This window comes from Thamnophis sirtalis, unplaced genomic scaffold (genome assembly GCF_051295495.1).
Source record: "Thamnophis sirtalis isolate CommonGarterSnake01/CBP01778 unplaced genomic scaffold, rThaSir2_p1.2 scaffold_5, whole genome shotgun sequence".
In the NCBI taxonomy this organism is placed as follows: Eukaryota; Metazoa; Chordata; class Lepidosauria; order Squamata; family Natricidae; genus Thamnophis; species Thamnophis sirtalis.
This window is the reverse complement of record NW_028261385.1, coordinates 60,877,559-60,900,103: the sequence shown is the minus strand read 5'-3', so window position 1 is coordinate 60,900,103 and position 22,545 is coordinate 60,877,559. Positions and strand designations below refer to the sequence as shown.

The window sequence follows — 22,545 nt, the reverse complement described above, 5'->3', positions numbered from 1 at the left end:
AGGGAATACTGTATAAGTTGCCAAGGTTGGGAAACGTTGCACTCTGCTAAGTGACTTAAAACCAGACATTGGGAAACTGGTATCACTTCATCAAGCCCATCCATCACATTAATAATTTACTGAACAGTGGAGTAATTACTAAGTTACTAGTTACTAAGGTTCTTGATAAATGACTATCAGACTTTGAAAACCTGGTATCACTGGATCATGTTCAACAATTTCGTTGAATTAACATTAACTAAAAAGGTTTTTAAATTGGATTTTGAATAAATGTGCAATTAATTATTACAGTTTTGAATTTTACTGTTACTATCTTCCTTCCGTCGTGCAAACCACCCAGTCACATGACACCCCCCCCCCCCAGCAAAACACACCAAGATACGCCCACAGAACCAGTAGTAAAAAAATTTGAATTCCACCACTGGGTGGGGGGCACTGAGGATCAGTTTGTAGCACCAATGCGGTGGTAGACTGAAAAAGTTTGGGAATCACTGGATTAGATTGATATGCTCTGTGTATAACCAAGCAAATGCTCTGTGAAATAAGAATAAAGTTTAAACCTTCCCATCATGCAACTTTGCCTCTTAGTTCTTGTTTTCTTTTTTCTTGAGGGCATGCAGGTGTCTCTGCCAACATGATGAAGAAAAGAGCTTCCCACAAGTAAGTAGTGTTGTCATTTTAATCTCATGTTTTCCCCTTTTTTGAGAGAACTGCAATTGTAGAGTTTCGTGAAGAGTAGCTGTTCCTTGTGTGATCTGCAAATCTTCTGCTCCTCAAAAAGCTAAGTTATCTGGACATTTTCAGACTTTATCCTTTATCTAACTTAGGCATTATGAGAAGACTTATCTCTTCTTGTGTATATCAATTGTATCATGTGGTCCTTGTGAAAAAAAGTGCTAGGGAATGTAGAATATGAGATGTATAAGATGGACAACAATAAGTTAATAGAGTTGAAAAGTATTTTTATCCCATCCCAACCTACTGCTATATAATAATTTTAGCAAGAAATAAAAACTATTATATGACCTACACTAATTTGTGTTAAGTGACATTGGTTATTCATGGTAAGAGTGGTAAAGTTTTTCTACACCTCTAAAATCAAATCTCATATATTCAAGATTAAGGTATTTTCAGCATGGAAACATAAGGCTGTTAGGTTTTTCAAAGCCTTGGCTGTAATTTATCATATACTCAAATTGTCTCAAGTGCTTCCCAGCCCTGGGAGGCTTTTTTGAGATAATACAAACCACCTGTCGTTGCAGGGTGAGAGAGAATAGGGGGAAAATGTTTTTAATAAATATGGAATGTTATGCTTTGGAGCCAAAGACTCTGGTAGAATTCATACTTTTGAAACTAGATAGGTAAAATAAATTTATATTAGTTACAAAACATATTTCTAAGAAAAGACTAGTGTTTCCTTGGCCATGATCAGAGCACTACATTAAAGTGGAAATTTTCTGGAGTTTAGCCAGAGTCCACTTCTGGGATAATTCTAGAATCACATGAAATAATTTTAGAAAGATCCAAGACTTCATCTTTCAAATGAGGACATATTTGGAAGGAGATATAGCCATAGTTTCATTTACTGAATGTATTGCACATGTACTGTGGAGTTGGCTCCTTGCTGAAAATTATGTCCATGTTTGTGTATTAAATAACTACATTTCCTAATAGGAAAGAGTAGTATGAGATGCTACATATGTTTTATTAAATTGATCTGCTGCCACTCTTGCAGTGACTCTGAGCAGCTTCTACAATATAATAGAATTTTTCAATGTATTTACATCTTAATGGCTTTATATACAAATACAGAAAGCATCGAAACAACGTGGGACCAAGTAAACCCATTTCTCAACCCAGAAGAAATATTGTAGGCTGCAGAATACAACATGGATGGAAAGAAGGGAGTGGGCCTGTGACACAGTGGAAAGGCACAGTCCTAGACCAGGTTCCTGTAAACCCCTCTCTCTTCCTTATTAAATACGATGGATTTGATTGTGTCTATGGACTAGAACTGCACAAAGATGAGAGGGTTTCAGCACTTGAAGTCCTTCCAGACCGAGTTGGTAAGTATTTGGATGGAGACTAGAAGCGTTGGGTGTCAATTGTCAAATAGTTCTATAGAAGTGAATGGATAATGCTTTTTTTCTGCGCCAGAATGTTAGAAAATTTACTGATTTAAAAATAATCCCCACATATCTTTGTGAACAGCTGCCAACTGAAAATCGTACCTGTTTAAAGTGCAAATATAAACATTTTCATATCCCACAAAGCAGCAAATTAATGTATAAAAATTGTTTGGCAAATGATAGTGAACCAGTTTACTAAGAATCATAGCCTATCCCTTCTGCTGAATTCTTACCAAGTTCTTGTAGTGAACCTTTTCAAGGATAAGCTTTACATAATAAAGGCAGTACAACAGAAGTATCCTTTTTTGCCAATAAATTAGCTTCTAAGAAAGCACTTCCAAATAATAATATTATAAATGTTAATGGTTGTGGTAAAAATGAACAAACTTTAGATAAGTCATTTGTTTGATTTATTAAATTTATATCCTCTGTTCCTGCTTAATCCAGTGTTCAATGAGACTAGAAATAGATAAATTAAAGCAAGACATATTTGTAGTATATCAGTTAAGCATGCCACACTTCCGAGTCTTTACTCACATGTAGGTATAAGTGGAGATCACATATATATTTCTTAGAACCACTTTAATAGTCTGTCAACAAGGCTCTCACATTAATAAGCAGACCATTACACTTTAAATTAATTTTCAAGTACTCTTCGAAAGTTGAGATGTATATAGAATCCATACATTTTTATCCTAGAAACTTTAAGAGACCTATTTATACTTTTATTCTTGCTGTTAAAAAAATGTGAGCCCACCTGCCTTTATCTACATTATAAAAGCAAGTACTTTATATCAATTAAAATGAAGAAGTACAGAAATTTAATCAGGAAGCAATATTTTTAAAAAGAGCCAGTTTGGTATAGTGGTGAAGATACTGGCCTAAAACCAGGAGATTATGGATTCTAGGCATCCCTTATGCATGAAAGCTGGCCGGGTAACTTTTCAGTTTTAAAATCATTCTTTTTCAGCCCAATCTATCTCACAGGGCTGTTGTTGTAGGAAAAGTAGGATGCAAGAGCATTAGGTATGTTTACCATCTTGAGTTAAATATATAAAGGCAGGAAGTTGTTATTGTTATGGTGTTGGGGGGGGGGGCGACTACTTTTCAATACAGCCATGCAATTCTTTGAAAGTGTATATTGCCTTGACAAAGGCTCAGAGAAGACCCTCCCTGAAAACTATTTCACAAACAGGCTGACCTCCCATCCCAAAGAGCAAAGGGAATCAACTGTAAACACCCCCAGTTCCTAATTTTCCCCCACCCCTGCTTAGTCTGAATTTATTCTCAGTGTTCTAGAAATTTTGGTGGAGCAGTGGCTACAACCATAAATTGCCAAATCAAAAGCTGGGATTAGCAAATCCTATGTCTGGACACGGTATGATTATGCAGCTTCTAGTCTGATGAGCTACTCTGAGGCCTTTTATGATGAATATGATTCTCCCAAGATTTCTAGATTTATCTTTACATATGATTAAGTTCTTCAATAGAGCTGTGATAGCAATCTTCCTTCCTTCAACCAATACTAATACCCATGGCAAGAACTGTATATATAGACTGCATCCCAGTAGTCTAGAACAAGGCAGAAGAAGAGACTATGATTTATTGAAAACAGCCTATATTTGTTTATGGGAAATCACTGGCAGAAGATTTAATGATGGTATCTGCATAGAGGCCTTTACATAAAGACACTCTGGTAAACTGTTACTTAATACAAAGCAGGCTGGAGATCTATCAGATGTGCTATATATTTATTGGATTCTGAATTCCAGTTAACGTGCTCCCTTTTTCAATTCAGTCAGTAATGACTGTTTCTAATGAAATAACTCAAAATCACATTCATCAAGCTTTACTGAATCTTAAATACTGATAATATAATTCAGTAAGCTGTTATAGATTGTTTCTTAAAACTTTTATGCAGTCTTCATCACGTTATTTGAATTTCACCCATTTTGCCCTATCTCCGCAATCTTTTTCATTCAGCAGCAAATGTTTTAATAGGCTTAAACTGTTGTAGAAAATGGGGTGAATATTTTCTAACACTAAAATTCAATATTTTTTTCTTTTTTGTTATTGAAGAAACTTTAAAATTGAAATTTATTTAGCGCTTAATGCAAAATTTTACTTTAATAAATGTTTTCTTCAGCTTTTAAATGTGATTGCTGAATATCCTTCTTGCCTAAATCTCATACAGAGAATTTTTAATTATGTTAATCTTGAATAAAATCTTGAATAAAAGCAAGTATTTATCTAGGTTTAAGGTCAGGCAATGCTCAATTGCTGCATTTATTCTATTTTTCTGGTATCTTAAAGTAGAATGGATATAGCTTATAATGTTAACCAAGCATTGAACTGTGTCTTTCAGCTTCGTCTCGAATCAGTGATGCCCACCTGGCAGACATAATGATTGGCAAAGCAGTAGAGCATATGTTTGAGACAGAAGACGGCTCAAAAGATGAATGGAGGGGAATGGTCTTGGCTCAAGCACCTATAATGAAGACATGGTTTTATATCACCTATGAAAAGGATCCTGTCTTGTACATGTACCAGCTCTTAGATGACTATAAAGAAGGCGATCTCCGTATTATGCCTGATTCTAGTAAGTTGATCCATGTATAAAAATCAATTTAAAATTCTCAGTGTGCTAGAATACAGGACTTTTTAAAATAAATTTTATCACCAATACAAATAATAATTCTTGTGAACTGATCTGAGAACTACACAAAGTGGAGAAAAGAAAGGTTTTCAACACAATTGTTGCATATTTTGAATGTTCTGCATTCAAAATAAATCTTTAGGTTTCCATGACACATACTTAATTGGAAGGGAAGGCAAAAGAGAATTGACTATTACAATTGGCAGAATTCACATTAAGGCATGTGAATAGTTATCTAGATTGTGTTTAAACTTCTTAAATTTCTATTTTCTTTTTCCTTTATGGAATATAATGTTATCTTGTGTCCTATATTTACATCCTGTTATAGAAAAATTCAAATCCCACTATTTGGGAATAAGGGAAGATGAAGTTTACAAAAATCATGTAAATGAATGTAGTGCATTTGTTGGGGAAGGTACAAGAGAGCCATTAAGGTAGAAGACAAATGAGGGAGCCCTTGAAAAGGACTTGCAGAAAGGTTTGCCTAGTCCAAGATAGAAAGAAGAGTAAAAAAGAAATTCAAGATAGTTTGTCTTGATTTTATTTGGTACAAGATGGAGCAACCTTGGTCAGGCTTTGAAGATTTTGTTATTTGAACCTAGTATAATAAAGAGTTTTCCTGAAATCCGTGTAATATTTGTTTTGTTATCTGCCCTACCTTAAAGGACTGACAGAAAACGAGAATACTAGTGAGGCTATGAATATCCTAAAAGGGGCAGGGTTTAAAGAGAGGCTGTTGAAAATAATGAGAAGGTAGGGCAGCACTGTTATTGCAGTTGCACCATTGAGGTAACCTTGGCTGATCTTCAAAAAGCAAAGCAGTTGAACATAGTACTTTACTGGAGACCAACAGAAATTCTAGGGCTATAAACAAGATTTGGAAAATGAGAAATACTGCTAGAAGATAATGACAAACCAAGGAATAATACGGATGTGCCCGTCAAGTCGCCAAATGTCAAGCTTAATAAGAGATTTTGTTCAGAGAATAACACTGTGTAACCTTACCCAGGATGGGAGAGAAAAAGCAGGAAAGATACAAGCTTGACTGTGCTTTGTGTAATGGGAGCTTGTGAGAGGGAATCTCCTGAAAAAGAAAGAATATAGGCTTGAAAAGAAATGGGGACCAGGAGTCACCACTAGTTTGCCTGCAGATATTCATGATTTTTTATAATGCAGTTGTTTGTAACAGTGCCAGCAACAGTTCCTCAAATTACCACGGTTCTCAAAAAATTAGCAACAGTTCCTCAAATTACCACAGTTCTCAAAAAATTAGCCTTGTTTATAGCAGTTTTGAAGTTTTTATAGTATATGCATAATAATTGCAAAATGAATGGTTTTCTTTAGACAGTGACTTCACCATTTGTGATTTCTTAAAACAATGTTTATGTTTTTGGATTTTTCCAATAGGTATGCTGGGCTTGACTCCCAGTGTACTTTCAAAGAAAGTCACTAGCATTTAACATTCTAGGTTTCCCATCCGCTTCTGTGGCTTAATTTCCAGTGGGATATTTCAGCTTGAAGAGCATGGTGGGAAGACATCCTATTATTGCCTTCTCTTGCAACTGCATACAAATTGCCTTCCTTTATTGCAAAGTTTCCTACAGCTAAAAAAGACTACTATTCGAAGACTTCATTGTTTATTGTGTCAGTTTGAAGCTTAGAGAGAGAGAGAGTTATGGAAATATTGGACATACTGCCGTAATTTTTAAGCCTATTAAGCTTGAGTATTTGTTAGGTTAAGAAATTACTGTTTGGGTGAATCTTTTCAATTCAGTTTAGCTCAATTTCTTCTTTTTTCCAGCATCCCATTTTACATCAGTTTTCAGTCTTTTCTGGAAATATACATATGCATTTTGTGCTTTTATTTATGAATTTCATTGCAAAATAAAAATTGAGACTCCAGTGAAAGTATGCATGGATGTATGTGTCTGTGTGTGAGAGAGAATGTTCACATATTTGCAGAGTAGATTTCCTCACTATCCTTGCTTGGGGTATTGGGGAATAATATACTCATTGTTTTTAAGCAGAAGCATCTGCAAAGGTCAAATGATTATTGGCACAATGAAACAAAAAATTTTAAGCAAAGTCTATACTTAAAACATTACAAAGAGGTAAGACGACAGATAATTTTTTTTATGGATATTTTGTCACATGCTTAGTATATTCATAATCTTGAACTGGTAGTTTAATTTGTTTTGGTTCTTTTTATTAAATAAGATTATTAGTCCAAAAACATGTTATGTTATTTTATTTTAAGAATTATGATTTGAAAATAGTAAGTTCCTATATATTCTATTATATGTCATGCATGTTTTTTGAATATTGTGATAGTATCCCAATCTTAATAGATTTTTTATTCATTAATGCTCCATTTTTATTAGCATTTTATATTATTAGCTGAGCTATTGGCCAGTGATGGCGAACCTTTTTTTATGGCGTGCCAGAATTGGGTGCGCGCACATTATTGCACGCACCTGCGTGCCCACTCAATTCCCCACCCAACTGCGCATGTGACCCACGTGCATGCACATGCAACCACTCCCCAGGCTCCGGAAGCTTTCCTGAAGCGTGAGGAGGGTGAAAACGGCCTCCCCGCCCCCCTAGAGGTCCTTTGGAAATCAGAAACAGATCGGTTCCGAACTTCCAATTGGCCAGTTGGGGCCGTTTTTTGTCCTCTCCAACCTTCAGAAGCTTTCCTGAAGCCATTTACAACTTCTGGAGGGCCTCCGGGAGGCTGGGGGAGACTGCTTTTGCTCCCTTACACACACACACCCCGCTTGCTGACCCGTGAGGTAAGCGTGGCCAGTATCCCTGCCTCCTTCCTCTGAGAACCATGGCAATGGGGAATCCAAGGCTTCTTTGCCAGCCTCCCTTACACACAGAGAGAGCTTGCTGCCGTGTGAGGCGAGCACCGGCCAATATCGCTACATCCTTCCTCCAAGAGCCATGGCAATGGAAAACCCAAGGTTTCTTTGCCAGCCTCTCCTTCTCACTCACCGGCAGCAAGAGGTCTGTGTGTGTGTGTGTGTGTGTGTGTGTGTGTGTAGGGAGGCTAGCAAAGAAGCCTTGGGAAGCAAGCACCGGCCAGTATCCCTGCCTCCTTGTCCCAAGAGCCACGGCAGTGGGGAAACCAAGGCTTCTTTGCCAGCCTCTCCCTCTCCTCCCGATTTCTCCCCACCAGCCCTCAGGTGCACATGGGCCACTCCAGGTGCTTTTTGGGCACCCAGCTTGCCAGGCTGTCCCCATGCCCCTTGCAGCTGCAACAGCAGCGGCTTCAGAGACGTTGGCTGGTGGGGAGGGGGAGGCTAGGTGAGGCATGTTAACCCCCCCCTCCAGCCTCGGCTCCTCTGAAGAAGCGCCACGGTCGCTTCCTTCTCTTTGAGAGCCACCTTGCAAAATGGTATTTTCTGACATTTTGCAAGGCGGCTCTCAGAAGGAACCAGGGGTGGGTTCCTGCCTCCACAAATCTACAGTGCCATTTAGAACCGGTTCCAGCTCCCTCCCCTGCCTGTCTGCACATCACCAAGATGAAGAACAAGAGGAGGAATTCTGGGAGTTGTAGTCCACAAGTTTTAAAGCTGTCAAGTTTGAACACCCCTGGGGGTTTTTTTTCTAAAGGATATGGGGTGCAAAGGTATTGTAGCTTGACAGCTTTAAGACTTGCACACTTCAATGCCAGAGTTTCTGAGCCAACATTTTAGTTGCTAAGCAAGAGCGTTGTTAAGTGAGTTTCATCACATTTTACAAGTTGGCCACACCCACTCAGTGACATAACTGCCAAGCCACTCCCACTTGGTCACATGGCCAGAAAGCCACTCCCACAAAGCAGGCCACACCTACAGAAGAGGTCCTAAAAATTTTTGAAACCCACCATTGAAAGGAACCGACCGCCAGCATTACTCCGGGAACTTGGCCCGTGGAGTCTGGAGTTCCAGGGGGAAGGAGACTCCGCCACGGCCCACTCCCACAGGAGGGGCTCGCCCCATCCACCCACGGCTTCTGCCTCTTGCTCCACTTCCTAACCAGCAGTATGCGGCGGCACGGCCGAAGAGCAGGCAGGTGGCTGGGTGGGAAGCCAGTGGGCTGCTTTGGAGCCTGAAGCCCCAAGGAGCCGGCATGAGAGGTATGCGGTCCCGAGTGGAAGGCAGTGTCTTCCTGCAGTGGGGGGCGGGGGCCAGGTCGGGCTGGACGCTAATCTCAGAAGGCTAGCAGGCATGGGGATTAGCCGGTAAGGCCATGTGGAAGGCAGGGAAGCATGGCAGGACCAGGGGGAAGGGCTAGCTAGCTAAGCCACGACTCACAGTCTTACCTAGCAGGGGCACAGCACTTCAGGCAGGCAAGCTGCAGAGTAGAGACTGGGTGGGACAAGCGAGCGGTGACCAGGTAACCAGCTTGGGGGAGAAAAGGCCTCCCCTGGTCCTCTGGAAATATGAAAAATCAGCTAGGCGGCACGCGCATGCGCATCGGAGCTGACGGCTGGCATGTCACTCAATATGGCTACGTGTGCCACCTGTGGCACGCGTGCCATAGGTTCGCCATCATGGCTATAGGCTAAATGTGTTGTTATTTAGTATTTAGCATATGATGAGAATATGACAGAAGAAAAGTAAACAATATACACAGTCTGCTAATTATAAGTAAAACTTCTATGGGGATATGGCATGGCCTCATAACTGGATTTCTAATTCAGCTATCCAGAGAATTACATCTGGCATTACTTCATGCAGATTTTCTAGGAACCAGAGAATGTGTGGCATGAGCTATCTTGCACAATATGTCTAATAGTTTGCATATTAGCACCACAATCGCAACAAGGGGAATCTTTGCATTCCCACTGATACAGGACACTTCTTCTGGAATTGAACCTAATTATGTTTAATTTCAACCAAAGTGAGGCAGGTCAAAACCAGGTAGAGAGATCATTAATGGCCAGGCCACAAGAAGATACTTTAGACCATTAAATGTATACAAAGTATTGATAATTGATATCTTTCTGTAAAATACTCATATAGTTTATAACATTTTAATGTGATATTATTAGTAACGAACTTTGAATGTGAAGTTAAAAAAATTTTAAATGAACAACTAACAAGAAAAATTAACAAGTACCAATTTCTATTTATTTTCTATCCTAGACAATATTTAACCAATATTAAAAAAATAATTTGTTATACTGTTCAACCTGAGTTTAAGGAGAAATAATTTTGACATTTGAAATTTTGGCTATACTATACTGCATAAAGTAGAATATATTTATTCTACTTTGTACCCAGGTTATACTCAGTTATTCATTTGAATAAGACATTACCCATTCAATCAATGCAATTAGTCTTTGATAAAAATTTTGAGGACATCCATTTTGTCTATGTATGCCATAAACATAGTTTTTGTTTTAAGGTGTTTGAAATGGATCATTAGGAGAAACTTGGTAAAAGGAGTATTTCTTGAACAATATATTCCTGGTGTTTAATTTTCATTTGTAAAGAAGCAACTTCTCTTTTGCAAAAAAGAAGAAAACATTTTGCCTTCTGCTTATCATTAGAAGTGAATAAATTGACAGTGGTAATATAGATAATTGTCATGAAGAAATGGACTTAAGAAGAATTACATTATGTTAAACGCTGTTGTGTCTTAATATAAACTTTGTCTTTTCAGACGATTCACCTCCAGCAGAGCGGGAGCCTGGAGAAGTTGTGGACAGCCTAGTTGGAAAACAAGTGGAATATGCCAAAGAAGATGGCTCAAAAAGGACTGGCATGGTCATTCATCAAGTTGAAGCCAAACCCTCTGTCTATTTCATCAAGTTTGATGATGATTTCCATATTTATGTCTATGATTTGGTGAAGACATCCTAGACGCCACCATGCAAACTTTTGCCAAACTTGTGGAACCTTGAGTGTAAAATTTGTAGACACAGAAGACTTAACTGCTTTCCAGTTTATTTGAAAGCTTAGATGTCCCTGCGAGCCCACAATCTCTGCCAGGAAAATTATTCCATTGTGAACTGTACAAATAGACTTTGATGTGAACATGACACATTTTATGTAGGGGAATTCCTTTTCTTAGAGGAAGTCTTGTTGGGGGGGGGGTATCTGGATAAAGTTAGGACAAAAAACCAGCAGCTGCAAATTCAAGCTGTGTAAAAATCTAGCAATGTAATCATTAATCTGATTTCTCCCCCTCCCCCAATTATAACTTTCCCTTGGCTTTTCACTTAACTTTTCAACTGCCAATGCAAGTGTAGCTTGATATTAAATTGCTTTCTTGTATGTAATATTAAGTTTTCTTGTATTAGACATATTACGTCCTTGTTTTGGGGGTTTGGGCAGAGATGATTAAAACTATTTAAGCAGTGTTAAGGAGTGCCTAAACCAATTAATATCAGCGTCCTATGTTCCAGATACTATTACGCTTCTGTTACATGAGAATGTTGTACATTTTAATTACAGGATAATAGAATATGGTATACATGTGATGCAGTTGATAAGAAAAATGCAGAGCAAGTGTTTATCAAATGTAGGACCTGAATAAAATTAAAGCAAGGATGCCTTCAGTTCTCAATATTGTTGTTGTAGGATTTTTTGTTAACTTTTAGCAGAACCCAGGTGCTTGGTGCCGTAGCAGCTTAGTCATTCATGTTAACATTAAAGAATACTACACAGCAACTATTGGGTGTCTATCAAGTCTAGCAACTTAGATTCTTGTATGTGGACTAAAATCTGTTACATGTAATGACAAACCTCACAAGAGTCCTCATACATTAAAGGCTTGTCTTACCGAGAAAGAAAGTCATCTGTTGCCTTCTATTTTGATATACTGCATTCCTTCTTGTTTCCTTATCTTCTGCTAAAGAAGGCTTCTACCTTTTTTTCTCCTGGCCTTTCTTCTTTGGGTGAGTCCAGACAAGACGTGCAATTCCAACCTATTGTCGCCTTTTGTGCTGTACATTGTATTTGCTTGAGGTATGCTGTTTAATGTGAACTACATTAAAAGAACACTAGGGCTCTGCATGCTAATGGTGCACTATCTAATGGAAGCTAGGCAGTCTCCATGGTTCAGCCATCTGCAGCCGAAGATGGATGTAAATAAGCCGCCCGCAGCTTCAGAATTCATTCTTGGGTCATTTTTTTTTCTTTTTCTTTTTGTAAAGTGGTAGATTGGCGTGGCAGCTTTTTAAACCAATCAGTGGAGAATATAACCAACCAATTTGAGGTGGAGCATTGCAGTGACTGAAGGACTGCTTTGCACAAGTAAATGAAAACCAAACCTCTTTGCTTAACTACAAGGCTGAGGAGTTTTAGAAAGTGTTGCTGATCAGCTATTTGAGGTTAAGTTTACCTCTGGTGTGAGTATGCATATTAAACTACATGCAATTTAAACCTTTTTTTTTTAAAAGTTTTGCCTGAATTCATATTGTAGCCTTAAGGCTTGTGCCTCATTATGCTCTTTAATGGTAATACTCACCGTATATAAACAGTATCTTAAAATTTCTTGACCATTGCTACTATTGCATTATGTCCAGTATTTCATCACAGGCAACCAAAGGCAAGCTGTTGTCTTTTCCATGAAGAGCTTTTCCAATGCAGTTTTTAAGCCCTGAGTACCTGAGTCATGATGTTCCTGTGTTCTTGAACAAAGTGAGCAGATTTGCGACCCAGTGTTTTTCATCCAGCAGATCTGTATGTTTTCTATTGACTCTTTAGAGTCCTGCATGTAAATCTCAAAGCTGAGCCTGGCTCCATGAGCCCAAGTTGATATTTGTGGCACAAGAATGAGTGTGTATTAAACATACACAAGAGAACCACGTAAATGTAGTACTTTGAATTGTGGGCTACATAAACTATAAATCCAGAGTATATCTCAAGATACTTGCTAAGGATTAAGTAGAACGAAAAGATCATGTTCAAAGAGCTTGTGATGAGGGGATTTCTGCAAGTCTCTTAATACACCACATTCTGCCAGTTTAGAGTAATCTATATTCTGTATAAATTTTATGGGTTTTTATGTGTCCACATTGTCTGCTTTTTTGATAGCTTAGACCACCTTTTTTGTTTTTGAGCTAGAGACTTAATTTTATACCCTGCCCATCTGTTTTGGGCTTCATTTTAGGCTCATATTTCAGATCTGCATGCAGTGCTTGTCACCCTGGTAACTAATGTTGGTCCTTTGCTCCAGGGATTCAGCATTGGTTTCCAAGTTATTACAAGCTTGTGGTGGCACAAGCTATGGATCTGTGTATAAAAGTTACTGGCCTTTCTCCATTTACCTGCTGTAGTATTGTATATTGTGTGTTTTATGTGATGTCAGGCTGCCCTGTAAAATTTTAAGACAAAACTTAAATGCAGACCATCCCTTTTTTGCATGCTTAGAAGGTAGAATGTTCAATGTAAGAAAGTTAAAGTTGCATGTTTAAAAAATGTTTAGGTTTTTAGGTTTTTTTAATTTTGTTTTTGGTTTTTTTGTGAATTTGCTTATTGTGCTGTTTTAATGGTGGTAGTAGGATTAAATGCACTAGTGAGGCAAACATAGTGCCAACAGGAGGTAACTTTCCAGTTGTATGTGTCATGCAGCGTTTGAAGGGACCATGTACTTTGTTCAAAAAAATAAAAATTAGTTCAAATTAGTACTAGGCTTTTTTTGTGCCAAATCCTAAATTGTGATGAAGTAGAATCATATTAGAAACCCAGGCAATAGTGCAAAAAGCTATTTTTGCTGGATAATTTTTAACTTCCTTAAATTGGTGCGTTTTAAAAATTAAGACTTCTCCATGGATATATTAATTGCAACCATTTCAAAGAACCAAAAACAAAAAACAAAAAAAATTGTGTGGTTCCTTGGAAATGCTGTGCTTTTTATATTTTTCATCATTAGTGCAATTTGGATGGTTCTTGCTATGTGTATAGTTCAAAGGTCTTCGTGTTCACATTTTAAAATTAGGTAAATGACTTCATCTCTAGAGCTTGGTTTCTTTTTTTTTTAATGATGTAGACAGTTCCCTGTTCTCTGCATTTAGAAGTATAAACACTTTAAATCTTTAAATCTGTTACTTAATTCTGTAAGTAATTTTTATAATTATGATGTAACTCTATCCTTAAAACATTTAAAATAAACCCTTTATGTGCAACTTACGACTGTAAATCTTGTTCTCATAAGACAAATGTGATGTGTTCAAATTGAAGAGAAATTTCTTCCATTTTATAATTAAAATGAAATTTAAAAAAAAATACTCCATTTTGTAATTAAACTATTTTAACAATGAAAAATTACTATGCTGATAAATATTAGGCAATGCTTTATAAAACAAAAATCATACAAAACACCAAACAGTTAAATGCAATACATCAGCAGTTGAGCTGCATTCTTTAAATTGTTGAAACCAAACAGCTGAAAAGATAAATGTTTCATTAACTTGTCCCTGTGTTATAGTTAAACAATATAAAGTTGTATGCAAACATTTAGGCATCCTTAGTAAAACTGTATGTTCAAGTGAATCCTCAAGTGGACAGAAGTTGATACATCTGAATGTACAAAGTTTAAACACAAATTTTCAGATTCAAAAAAAAAGTGACCATGGCAGTTGGAAACCATTTGAATCACAACTCCTTTGTAACATTTTTGGCAGAAATAAAGGCTCCCAAATGTTTCCTGCAATGAAATCATCTTGCTATTTGTTGGATTTTTCTCCTCACTCTTCCTTGCAGAAATTTTTCTAATATCAAATTATTCTTGGGACCGCTTGCATGTATATGTATCAATAATAATCAAGCCGGGGAATTGTGAAGACTACTCCAAACCCTTTCTCTTTTTACCTGTAAGTACTTCATGGTTGATTTGGAGATACACTATATTGCCAAAAGTATTCGCTCATCCATCCACATAATCAGACTCAGTTGTGAGCAAATATTTTTGGCAATAAAGTGTATTCATTTATTTTTAGCTATTGCTAAAAACATTGCACTCCAGGCAGCTTACAAAACATACAGAATCAGGGTAACTGCACCCTAGAATCTCCCAGGATATATCTAGTAGCTTAGAAAATTATAGCTTTAGTTTGGCAGGATTCTAGCCATTAGGTGTAAGCAAATAAAAGGGTTGGACTCAAATGGATTTCACTGACTTATCTCTTGACTTGTCACTCTTAAAAATGCATTCAATCGTCATTCATCTAGCAGTTCTTACATTTGCACTCTGATTATGGATTCAATACAGGCATTTTTTTTTTTAAAGCTTCCTAGACCATTATATAATAGTTGTATGCAAAAATGTTGGCACTCTGATAAAATAGCATATTTCACTGAATCCTCATATGAAGAAAAATGTACATGGTAAAAACTTTTATGTTCAAATTCACCTGGGAATATTTTTAAGATGCCCCCAATCTCACTAGATTCTGCCTGGCGAGTAAATAACACACCAGAGAATTTTTTTAAAGATAGCACACAATAAATCAAAATATCTGTAGATTGGAATAGTGGAAATGAAACATTTCAATGATCAGCAGGCACACACAATTGGAGTAGAGAGCAGAAGACACATTGATGGTACAAAATAGATTCAACCAGGATATGAAGGGTCTTAAGCTATGTTTACCCTACTTTGGGACTATATTTTTCAAGTATTACTGACTTCAAAATAGCATTAAACTATGTCATTGGTATTTAGCCTGTGGCCAAAGTTAGGCCATCAAAAATAGACTTGAGGGCCACAATGGCCACATTCGTGTAACTTTTTGACGTTGATCAAAACTTCCCTTTCTTTGAAATAGAATGTATTTTCATTGAATGGGTTTGATATTGCCCTGTGCTATGAAACTAAAGAAACTCAGATCTTACATTTCCTTGCTTTTAAAAAAAAGTGAAACTGGAGCTTCACTGCTAACTTACATTACAGAAAATTTAAAAATTAATCATTTATATAGGTTGTGTTCCAGTAATTACATTTTCCTGCCACTTTATTCGAAATACTAATATCCTTTCTATCACTGCTACTCAAAAAATTTTACGAAACAAAAATGCAACCTTTAGGACCAGTAAAATTATGAACTTAATTTTTCCCCTAAAACAACACATAGTAGCCAGTAAGCAAAACAGATTAAAGACATGAGTAAGTAAGGTCTGTCAAATAAATGTTTGACATATATAGAATAAAGAGAGTAAATTGAGGAATTAAGGAAAGAGTCCTAAGGATGGCTATGGAACCTAAAAGCTTTTTACTATTTTCAAATCAAATATGATTCTGATGGAGCTCTATTGTTTCTGTACACAGTATTATTAAATCTTCTTTTCCAAACAGTTAAGAACTGGGAAGGAAGCTTAAAGTACTATGAAGTTTTTTAAACAGACATATTTACTGCAAGAAGACAATAATAAATGGCCCTCATGCTTTGAAGAATGATGTAACAAAAAAAATCTGATAGTCTATTCTAGTTTGGAGATGTACCCTGTTTATGATTGTATTGTAAAGTAGGGTTTGAGTAGAGGCCTTCATCAGGGGCTTGGTAAAAAGGCCATCAGCTATTTGTTAGCAGGAGAATAAGAAATTAAATATATTTAATTATCAAGAAGCAAGCTAAATTCAATATGCTTATTTGGCGATTCTTGGTCTGCGTATCCGAAAGAAAAAAAGGGGGAAAGATGGGTTTGTTGCAAAGTAACAGTCCGCCTCACTATTTTCACAAGATTTGCCTCCTTGGAAAGAGACAAATGATAATCGACAAATTTCCCCAACTAAGTCTCTGATGGGCATAAAACTGAGGAAAGACCATTACGGTATAGATTTGGTGTAATTTTAAAGATGTTTTAAATTTTAAACGATGTTTTGAGGAATAACATTTGCGTATGCCACAGAAACCCCTCCATACATATTTACAATGAATAAAGTAACCCCTTTATCGGCCATTTCCCTTTAAAACTGTAACAGAATGAGAAACACTAAGTAAACCTTGGACCAGCAATATTCTAAACCAAATATTCTGGTTGGCTGAGGAATTCTGGGAGTTGAAGTCCACATGTGATAAAGTTGCCAAGGTTGAAAAACAATGTTCTAAACTGCCTCTCAGAGAGTTGGATTTTTAAAGAAGAAAAAAACCGTTGAAAGGTTTGAAATGAATAACACTTGTTATATTTAATGAAAGGGGGAAGAATATGGACATTACAGTTCTCTGGAACTGCACTAAATGGCAGGTTGTAGAACTGATTGGGTTCAGATGAAGGGAAGATTATGAGGTGGCTTTAAATCAAAAGCTGTCTGACAATGGGAAATGTGGATTACCTTGGACAGAAATCAGAGACAAATTCACAAATTTCATTTCCTGTATGGGAAGCTGAATTATACTAAGTTTCAAACTTTGTTGGAACCCAACTTCCTAAAATAAAATAAAAATGTATTAATCTGGAATTATGAATAATTATGCTGTCATTAGGTTGGGCAAGAAACACAATTTTTAATCAATATTTCAATAGTTGAAACTAGTATCACAGAAGTGTTTTATGTGCCAAGGTTAGAGCTTGCACAGGCAAAATGCTCAGGCTCATTTGGAACTTACCTAGAAGCAAAAATTAGCAAAAATGGCACAAAGCTTTAAAAATGTTTCCAGTTTTCTTCTGCAAAACTCCCAAATGTTACAGCCAGTAAGATTCAAAATTTCTTAAGGAAACAATTATAAATGACAAAATATTACAGTTGGGATTTCTTCCAGCAAGTTAATTTTTGCAGACAGGGAACTTTTAAAGAAAAAAGAAAATAAAGAATTCTGGGTTTTGGGAAACATACCTTAGATGGCAATCTAGTGGTTGGTTAACAACAGGTAAATCTAGATTGAGGCTATAGATTTATCTCATAAGTGAATTCAAGTGAGAATTTTAAGTAAAAAACATGTTAATATTTCAGTGGACCTAAGTCTTTATAGTTGTTCCTATTAAGTTCCTATTCCTATTTGCTTTTAACGAATAATAATTTAATAGTATTGTGCTAATTATATATGTATGTATACATACATTATTTAATGGAGGGAAATTCCAAAACTATGAACATGGAAAGTGGTTGGGATTTTTCAAAGGGAAAGTTGGAATATTTTCAACTTTCTAACAGGATCTTATTACCAAAGAAATGTGGAGTGGAGTGTATGTCCTCTGAAGATGCCATTCAATTTTATGTTCTGCCCATTCAAGTGTTTTGAAATATGTCAAAATACATTTAAAATACAGCATAGAAATCACATGTTGTCAATCATTCTACTAGCAATTTTCAAATGTGAATATTTAGAAAGACTTCAGTATTATATTGGTTCATTATACTAAAAACCTGTTCACTAAACTACATAAAAAGAGCAGAATTTTGGAAATGTAATAAACTGTTAACCATGTTTCCAGCAATCTTTTGGCCATAATGTAAATTATCCTCATTTTGACAAAACCAATTATTCATTACAAAATACAGCATCTGATCCCCTATCAAAAGTATATTTTTGAGTTCAAACTGTTAATTTCTAAAACCTCTATTTTATAGGAGTCAAAGTTATGTTTACCAGTTTTACACTAAGAAGCAGAAAATATTATCTGTCTCATGCTAAAGTTAATTTGTTCCCTTGAGAAACTATTAGGAACTCGGGTAAATTGAGGTCTGATGATAAAGCTTGTAGAGGTTTACTAAACCAGCACCAGAAAAAATAAATATTAAAAATGCCTTAATAGACCCAAATAAATAGCATACCCATCAAGAGCTTATAAATGCCTAAAACTATTATTGTTGTTTCAGTGTTTATTTCACTTATCTGCTTACAGAATACACAAAGTGACTACTAATAAAACACGTGACTAGTAAACATATTCTGTACCTACAGACAAAACAAAAGAAGATCCTCTCCCATGGAATCGATAAATATACTTTGGAAAATGGGCATCTCCAAGACACTTACCCGTATTTTTCGGAGTATAAGACACACCCTTTCCCCTCAAAAAAGAGGCTAAAAATCTGGGTGCGTCTTATGCACTGAATACAGCACCGAAACCCCGCCACTTCACCAAAATAGCTGTGCATAGCCTTTAGGGGGCTTCCAGAGTGCTCCTGGGGGCTGGGGAAGGCAGAAATGAGCGAAAAATGGGCCACTTTTTGCTCAATTTCCTCCCCCCCAGCCCCCAGGAGCACTCTATAAGCCTCCTAAAGGCTATGCATGTCCTTTTTTTTTTTTACAAAAAATGGGCCCGTTTGCACAAAAAATGGACCGTTTTTTGCTCATTTTTGTCCCGTCCCCCCCCCGGAGCACTTTACAAGCCTCCTAAAGGCTATGCATGCCCTTTTTTTGAAAGAAAAAAATCAGGGCCGTTTTTGTGAAAAACCATTTTGGGGAGGTTTGAATTTGCTTCTTCAAAATCTTGGTGCATCTTATACTCCGGTGCATTTTATACTCCAAAAAATACAGTACTTTTTCAGATCTTAACATTCAAAGAGATTCATATTGATACATCAGATTCATCTGCTTTCCTTAAGTTAAAAAAAAGCAGTATAGCTGATCCTTGCTTAATGACGGTAATTGGGACAGGAATTTGTGTTGCTAAACAATGCAGCCATAAAATGCAATATCACATGACTACATAGCACTCAACATTGTTAAGTGCAGATCATGAGTTATTAAACAAGAACCACATGTGACATAAAACTTCCTGCTAGGTTCAATGGAGTCAATTCAAAGTCAATGGGGAAGCCAGTAGGCAGTCACAAGGAAGCTAGGATGCTCACTGCTATGTCTGGTGGGCCATATGTGATCCATGGGCATAAGACTTACAGCCCTTAAATAGGGTCCCCATATATAGCATATTTTTTGCTGCAATCTTGTGGTTGTCTCAAGTTTTGCAATTCAGATATTGTAACTCATAGTTGCCTTAATATAGATTCCCACAGTTCTTGAAGCTGCAAAAAAGTATGCCAGGATAACTTTGAAGCCCTGAGAAGTAAGTTTCTATTTGCCACTACATAAAGTTGTAGGTAGTTCTGTTTGTTTAGTTTTCTACAGACAATTTTGCAGCATTTTTAGATCCCCCTGGCCTTTTTCTTCACAGTCAATGTCAACAGCTTATGGGTGGAGGGGGGAATAATTACTCTCCTAAAAGTTTGTGGGATTTGAGTAATTATGGATAGGTTGAATGTTTTAACTACTTTTTAAGTTATGCAATAGTGGTGTATGTCTGTAGCTCGGGTATAAGATGAGGGTGAAGGGTCGTTCTCCGAGTTTGTGGGTTGGTTTCTGAACATTTCATTACCAGGCTAGGTAACATCTTCAGAGAAGTTTAGGGGATTTCCTAAACTCTGCTGAAGATGTTACCTAATCTGGTAATGAAATGTTTGGAAACCAACCCACAAGCTTAGGGAACGAACTTTCACCCTCAACTTTTCAAGTTACTTGAGCAATAGATGGATGTGTTGTGCCCTGATAACCTGTCACTCTGACTATTCTGAAGGCAGATCTAACATGCTTCTGGAAACCCAAATGATAAGAATGGAAAGCATTTCTCCCAGCCTAAAGATTAGCAAATCTCTGCTCAAAAAAACCCCATTTGACAGTTCGGTGGAAAAGAGAAGGGCTCTGAGGTAAAGCCACCCCCCCTTCTTTCTGCACATCTCCAGCACATTCTATATCTGCTTTGGATGAAAGTTTATCAGTCTTCCAGAAAACCTGTTGATAAGTTTTTACTATTCTTCTGATACTTGAGCTAAGAGGAGAAATGGGCAGAACTCTTCAGTTTCCCCTTAGATACTAAATATTTCAAATTTCAATAAGGTGAGTATTGGCAGTGAGTGGTTGCTGTTGACAGCAATCAAAAGTATACTAGGAGGCTATCACCTCACAAACCAGCTACAGGTAGTCCTTGATTTATAAGAGTTCAAAGTTACAACAGCACTGAAAGTGGGGCTTATGACTATTTTCCTAAACATCCCCTTCAGATGTTTGGCGACTGGTTCATATTTATGAAGGTTAGAGTGTCCCAGGGTCATGTAATCCTCTTTTTGCGACCTTCTGACAAAGTCACTGGGGAAACCAGATTCACTTAACAACTATGATACTAACTTAACAACTGCAGTGATTCACTTAACAACTGTAGCAAGAAAGGTTGTAAACTGGGGCAAACCTCACCTAACAAATGTTTCACTTAGCAACATAACCTTTAGGCTCAATTATGGTCACAAATCAAGGACTATCTGTATTTGGTTTTTGGTTGCATTATAATATTTCTCAACCATGTGAGCTGGGAATTATGGGTGTCGATGTCTAATAAATATACAAAATGATTATTTACCATTTGCTCCTCCAAGAAAATGACATTTTATTAAACATCTGCAGTATATTAAAATTAGCCTTTTCATCAAATAGTCAAGTAAAATATATGTTTTTGCTGTTTAATAGTTCTCAAGGGAAGATCTATAATTGTGTTACAATTATTTAATTGCTAAATGTAACATAAACAAGCAAAATCTACTTTGTGGAAAGCTGCTATATTTACAGTTAAATATCTTATAGTCATAAATATTTTAGACCTATAAGTGGTCTTTTGTTAACTGCATCTCCACAGAGTACAATAATCCACTTTTTCTTAGAATCATGTTCGATGATTTGGTTTTGTTTTCCTTTAGAAGAAATGAGATAACTTTCACTCTCTAGGGTCTTCTTTTCTAAATCCCTAGATGATATTAGCTTTGCACTCTACATAATTAAACTGCACTGCATATAATTACCAGACTGTTAGAAAAATACAAGAGGCGGGAGACTTCTATAGCCGCGTATTATTTCTTTCTTATGCATATGTAGTGTATGTTCCCAGGGCACTCAGCTCTTGTTTTAATCTCAATAACTGTCTGTAGTAGGATGGGAAGAGAGATAATGACTAGCCTAAAATTACTCAGGACATTCAGGGTGAAGGAAGGACTTGAATTTGATCTTTCTCTTCACAGACTAACGTTCAGCTTTTTCTCATCTGGCTACAGGGACTGCAATCTCAGAATTCCCAGCTGAATTCCCCGTGACTATACTATAGAAACAAGAACTGTAGGCCCTTCCACCTGAATTTGTCTGCTTCTAATCTGTACCATTCTCAAAGGAGCACTTGCTGTGCAACCAAAGCAAAGCTTGACATTTTCCACTACAGTGAGTGCTTGTAAGATGGAAAGAGTAAGGCAAAAATTATCAGGAGAAATTTCAGGCACGTCTTTAATAAGGCCTGCAACTTTTTAAAGGAAATTGAGGGATATGAACAATTATGCTAGGAGTGCATGGCTGTGTGTTTTTTTTTAAAAGACTTCCTTAATGGCCATCATTGATGGAACTTCCTAGAGTTACACTCAAAAACATTGGAAGAATTTTTTTTATTATTATTAATTATTCAAAAAACTTGGTTAAGGCAATGCTCATGTATCTGGGCATACAGATATACTTTCTGGCTGTGAATGCCTCTGTGTACATGCAGCGGGGAGCAGCTTGCTCTTTAAATAATAGCTTTATCAGCCCCAAAGTCACCTGAATGGACAGCCAAAAGTAGAAGTGATAAACTGATTGGGAAAGGAAGGAGTAATGGCAGCACTTTCCACTCACTGAAGGGTGCAATAGGTGCAAAACAGAGTTATCTCACAACTGCAGTATCTAAGGGAGGAGCAAGTTCAGGCTGAGACACCTCATTCCAGTCCAAAATCGCCTCCACTAATACAAATCTGAAAGGGAAGATTCCCCTCAGTCAAACCTTTAGATCAGGAGTCCCCAAACTTGGTAACTTT

General features: G+C 37.0%; 1 protein-coding gene across 7 annotated transcripts in view; it reads left to right on the top strand.

Annotated features, from left to right (window-relative positions):
* SPIN1 (spindlin 1) overlaps positions 1-13,909 on the top strand; it is a 49,674-nt gene extending 35,765 nt beyond the window's left edge. For 5 of the 7 annotated variants that reach the window (XM_014059575.2, XM_014059577.2, XM_087715903.1 and 2 more), the window contains 4 exons: positions 612-660; positions 1,813-2,066; positions 4,495-4,728; positions 10,441-13,909. In XM_014059575.2, coding sequence (XP_013915050.1) covers positions 612-660; positions 1,813-2,066; positions 4,495-4,728; positions 10,441-10,640 — 737 coding nt within the window. In that variant the 3' untranslated portion in view covers positions 10,641-13,909. The remainder of the gene's footprint in view (positions 1-611; positions 661-1,812; positions 2,067-4,494; positions 4,729-10,440) is intronic. The other 2 variants (XM_087715904.1, XM_014059578.2) reach the window with 1 other exon arrangement.
* The last annotated feature ends 8,636 nt before the right edge of the window (positions 13,910-22,545 follow it).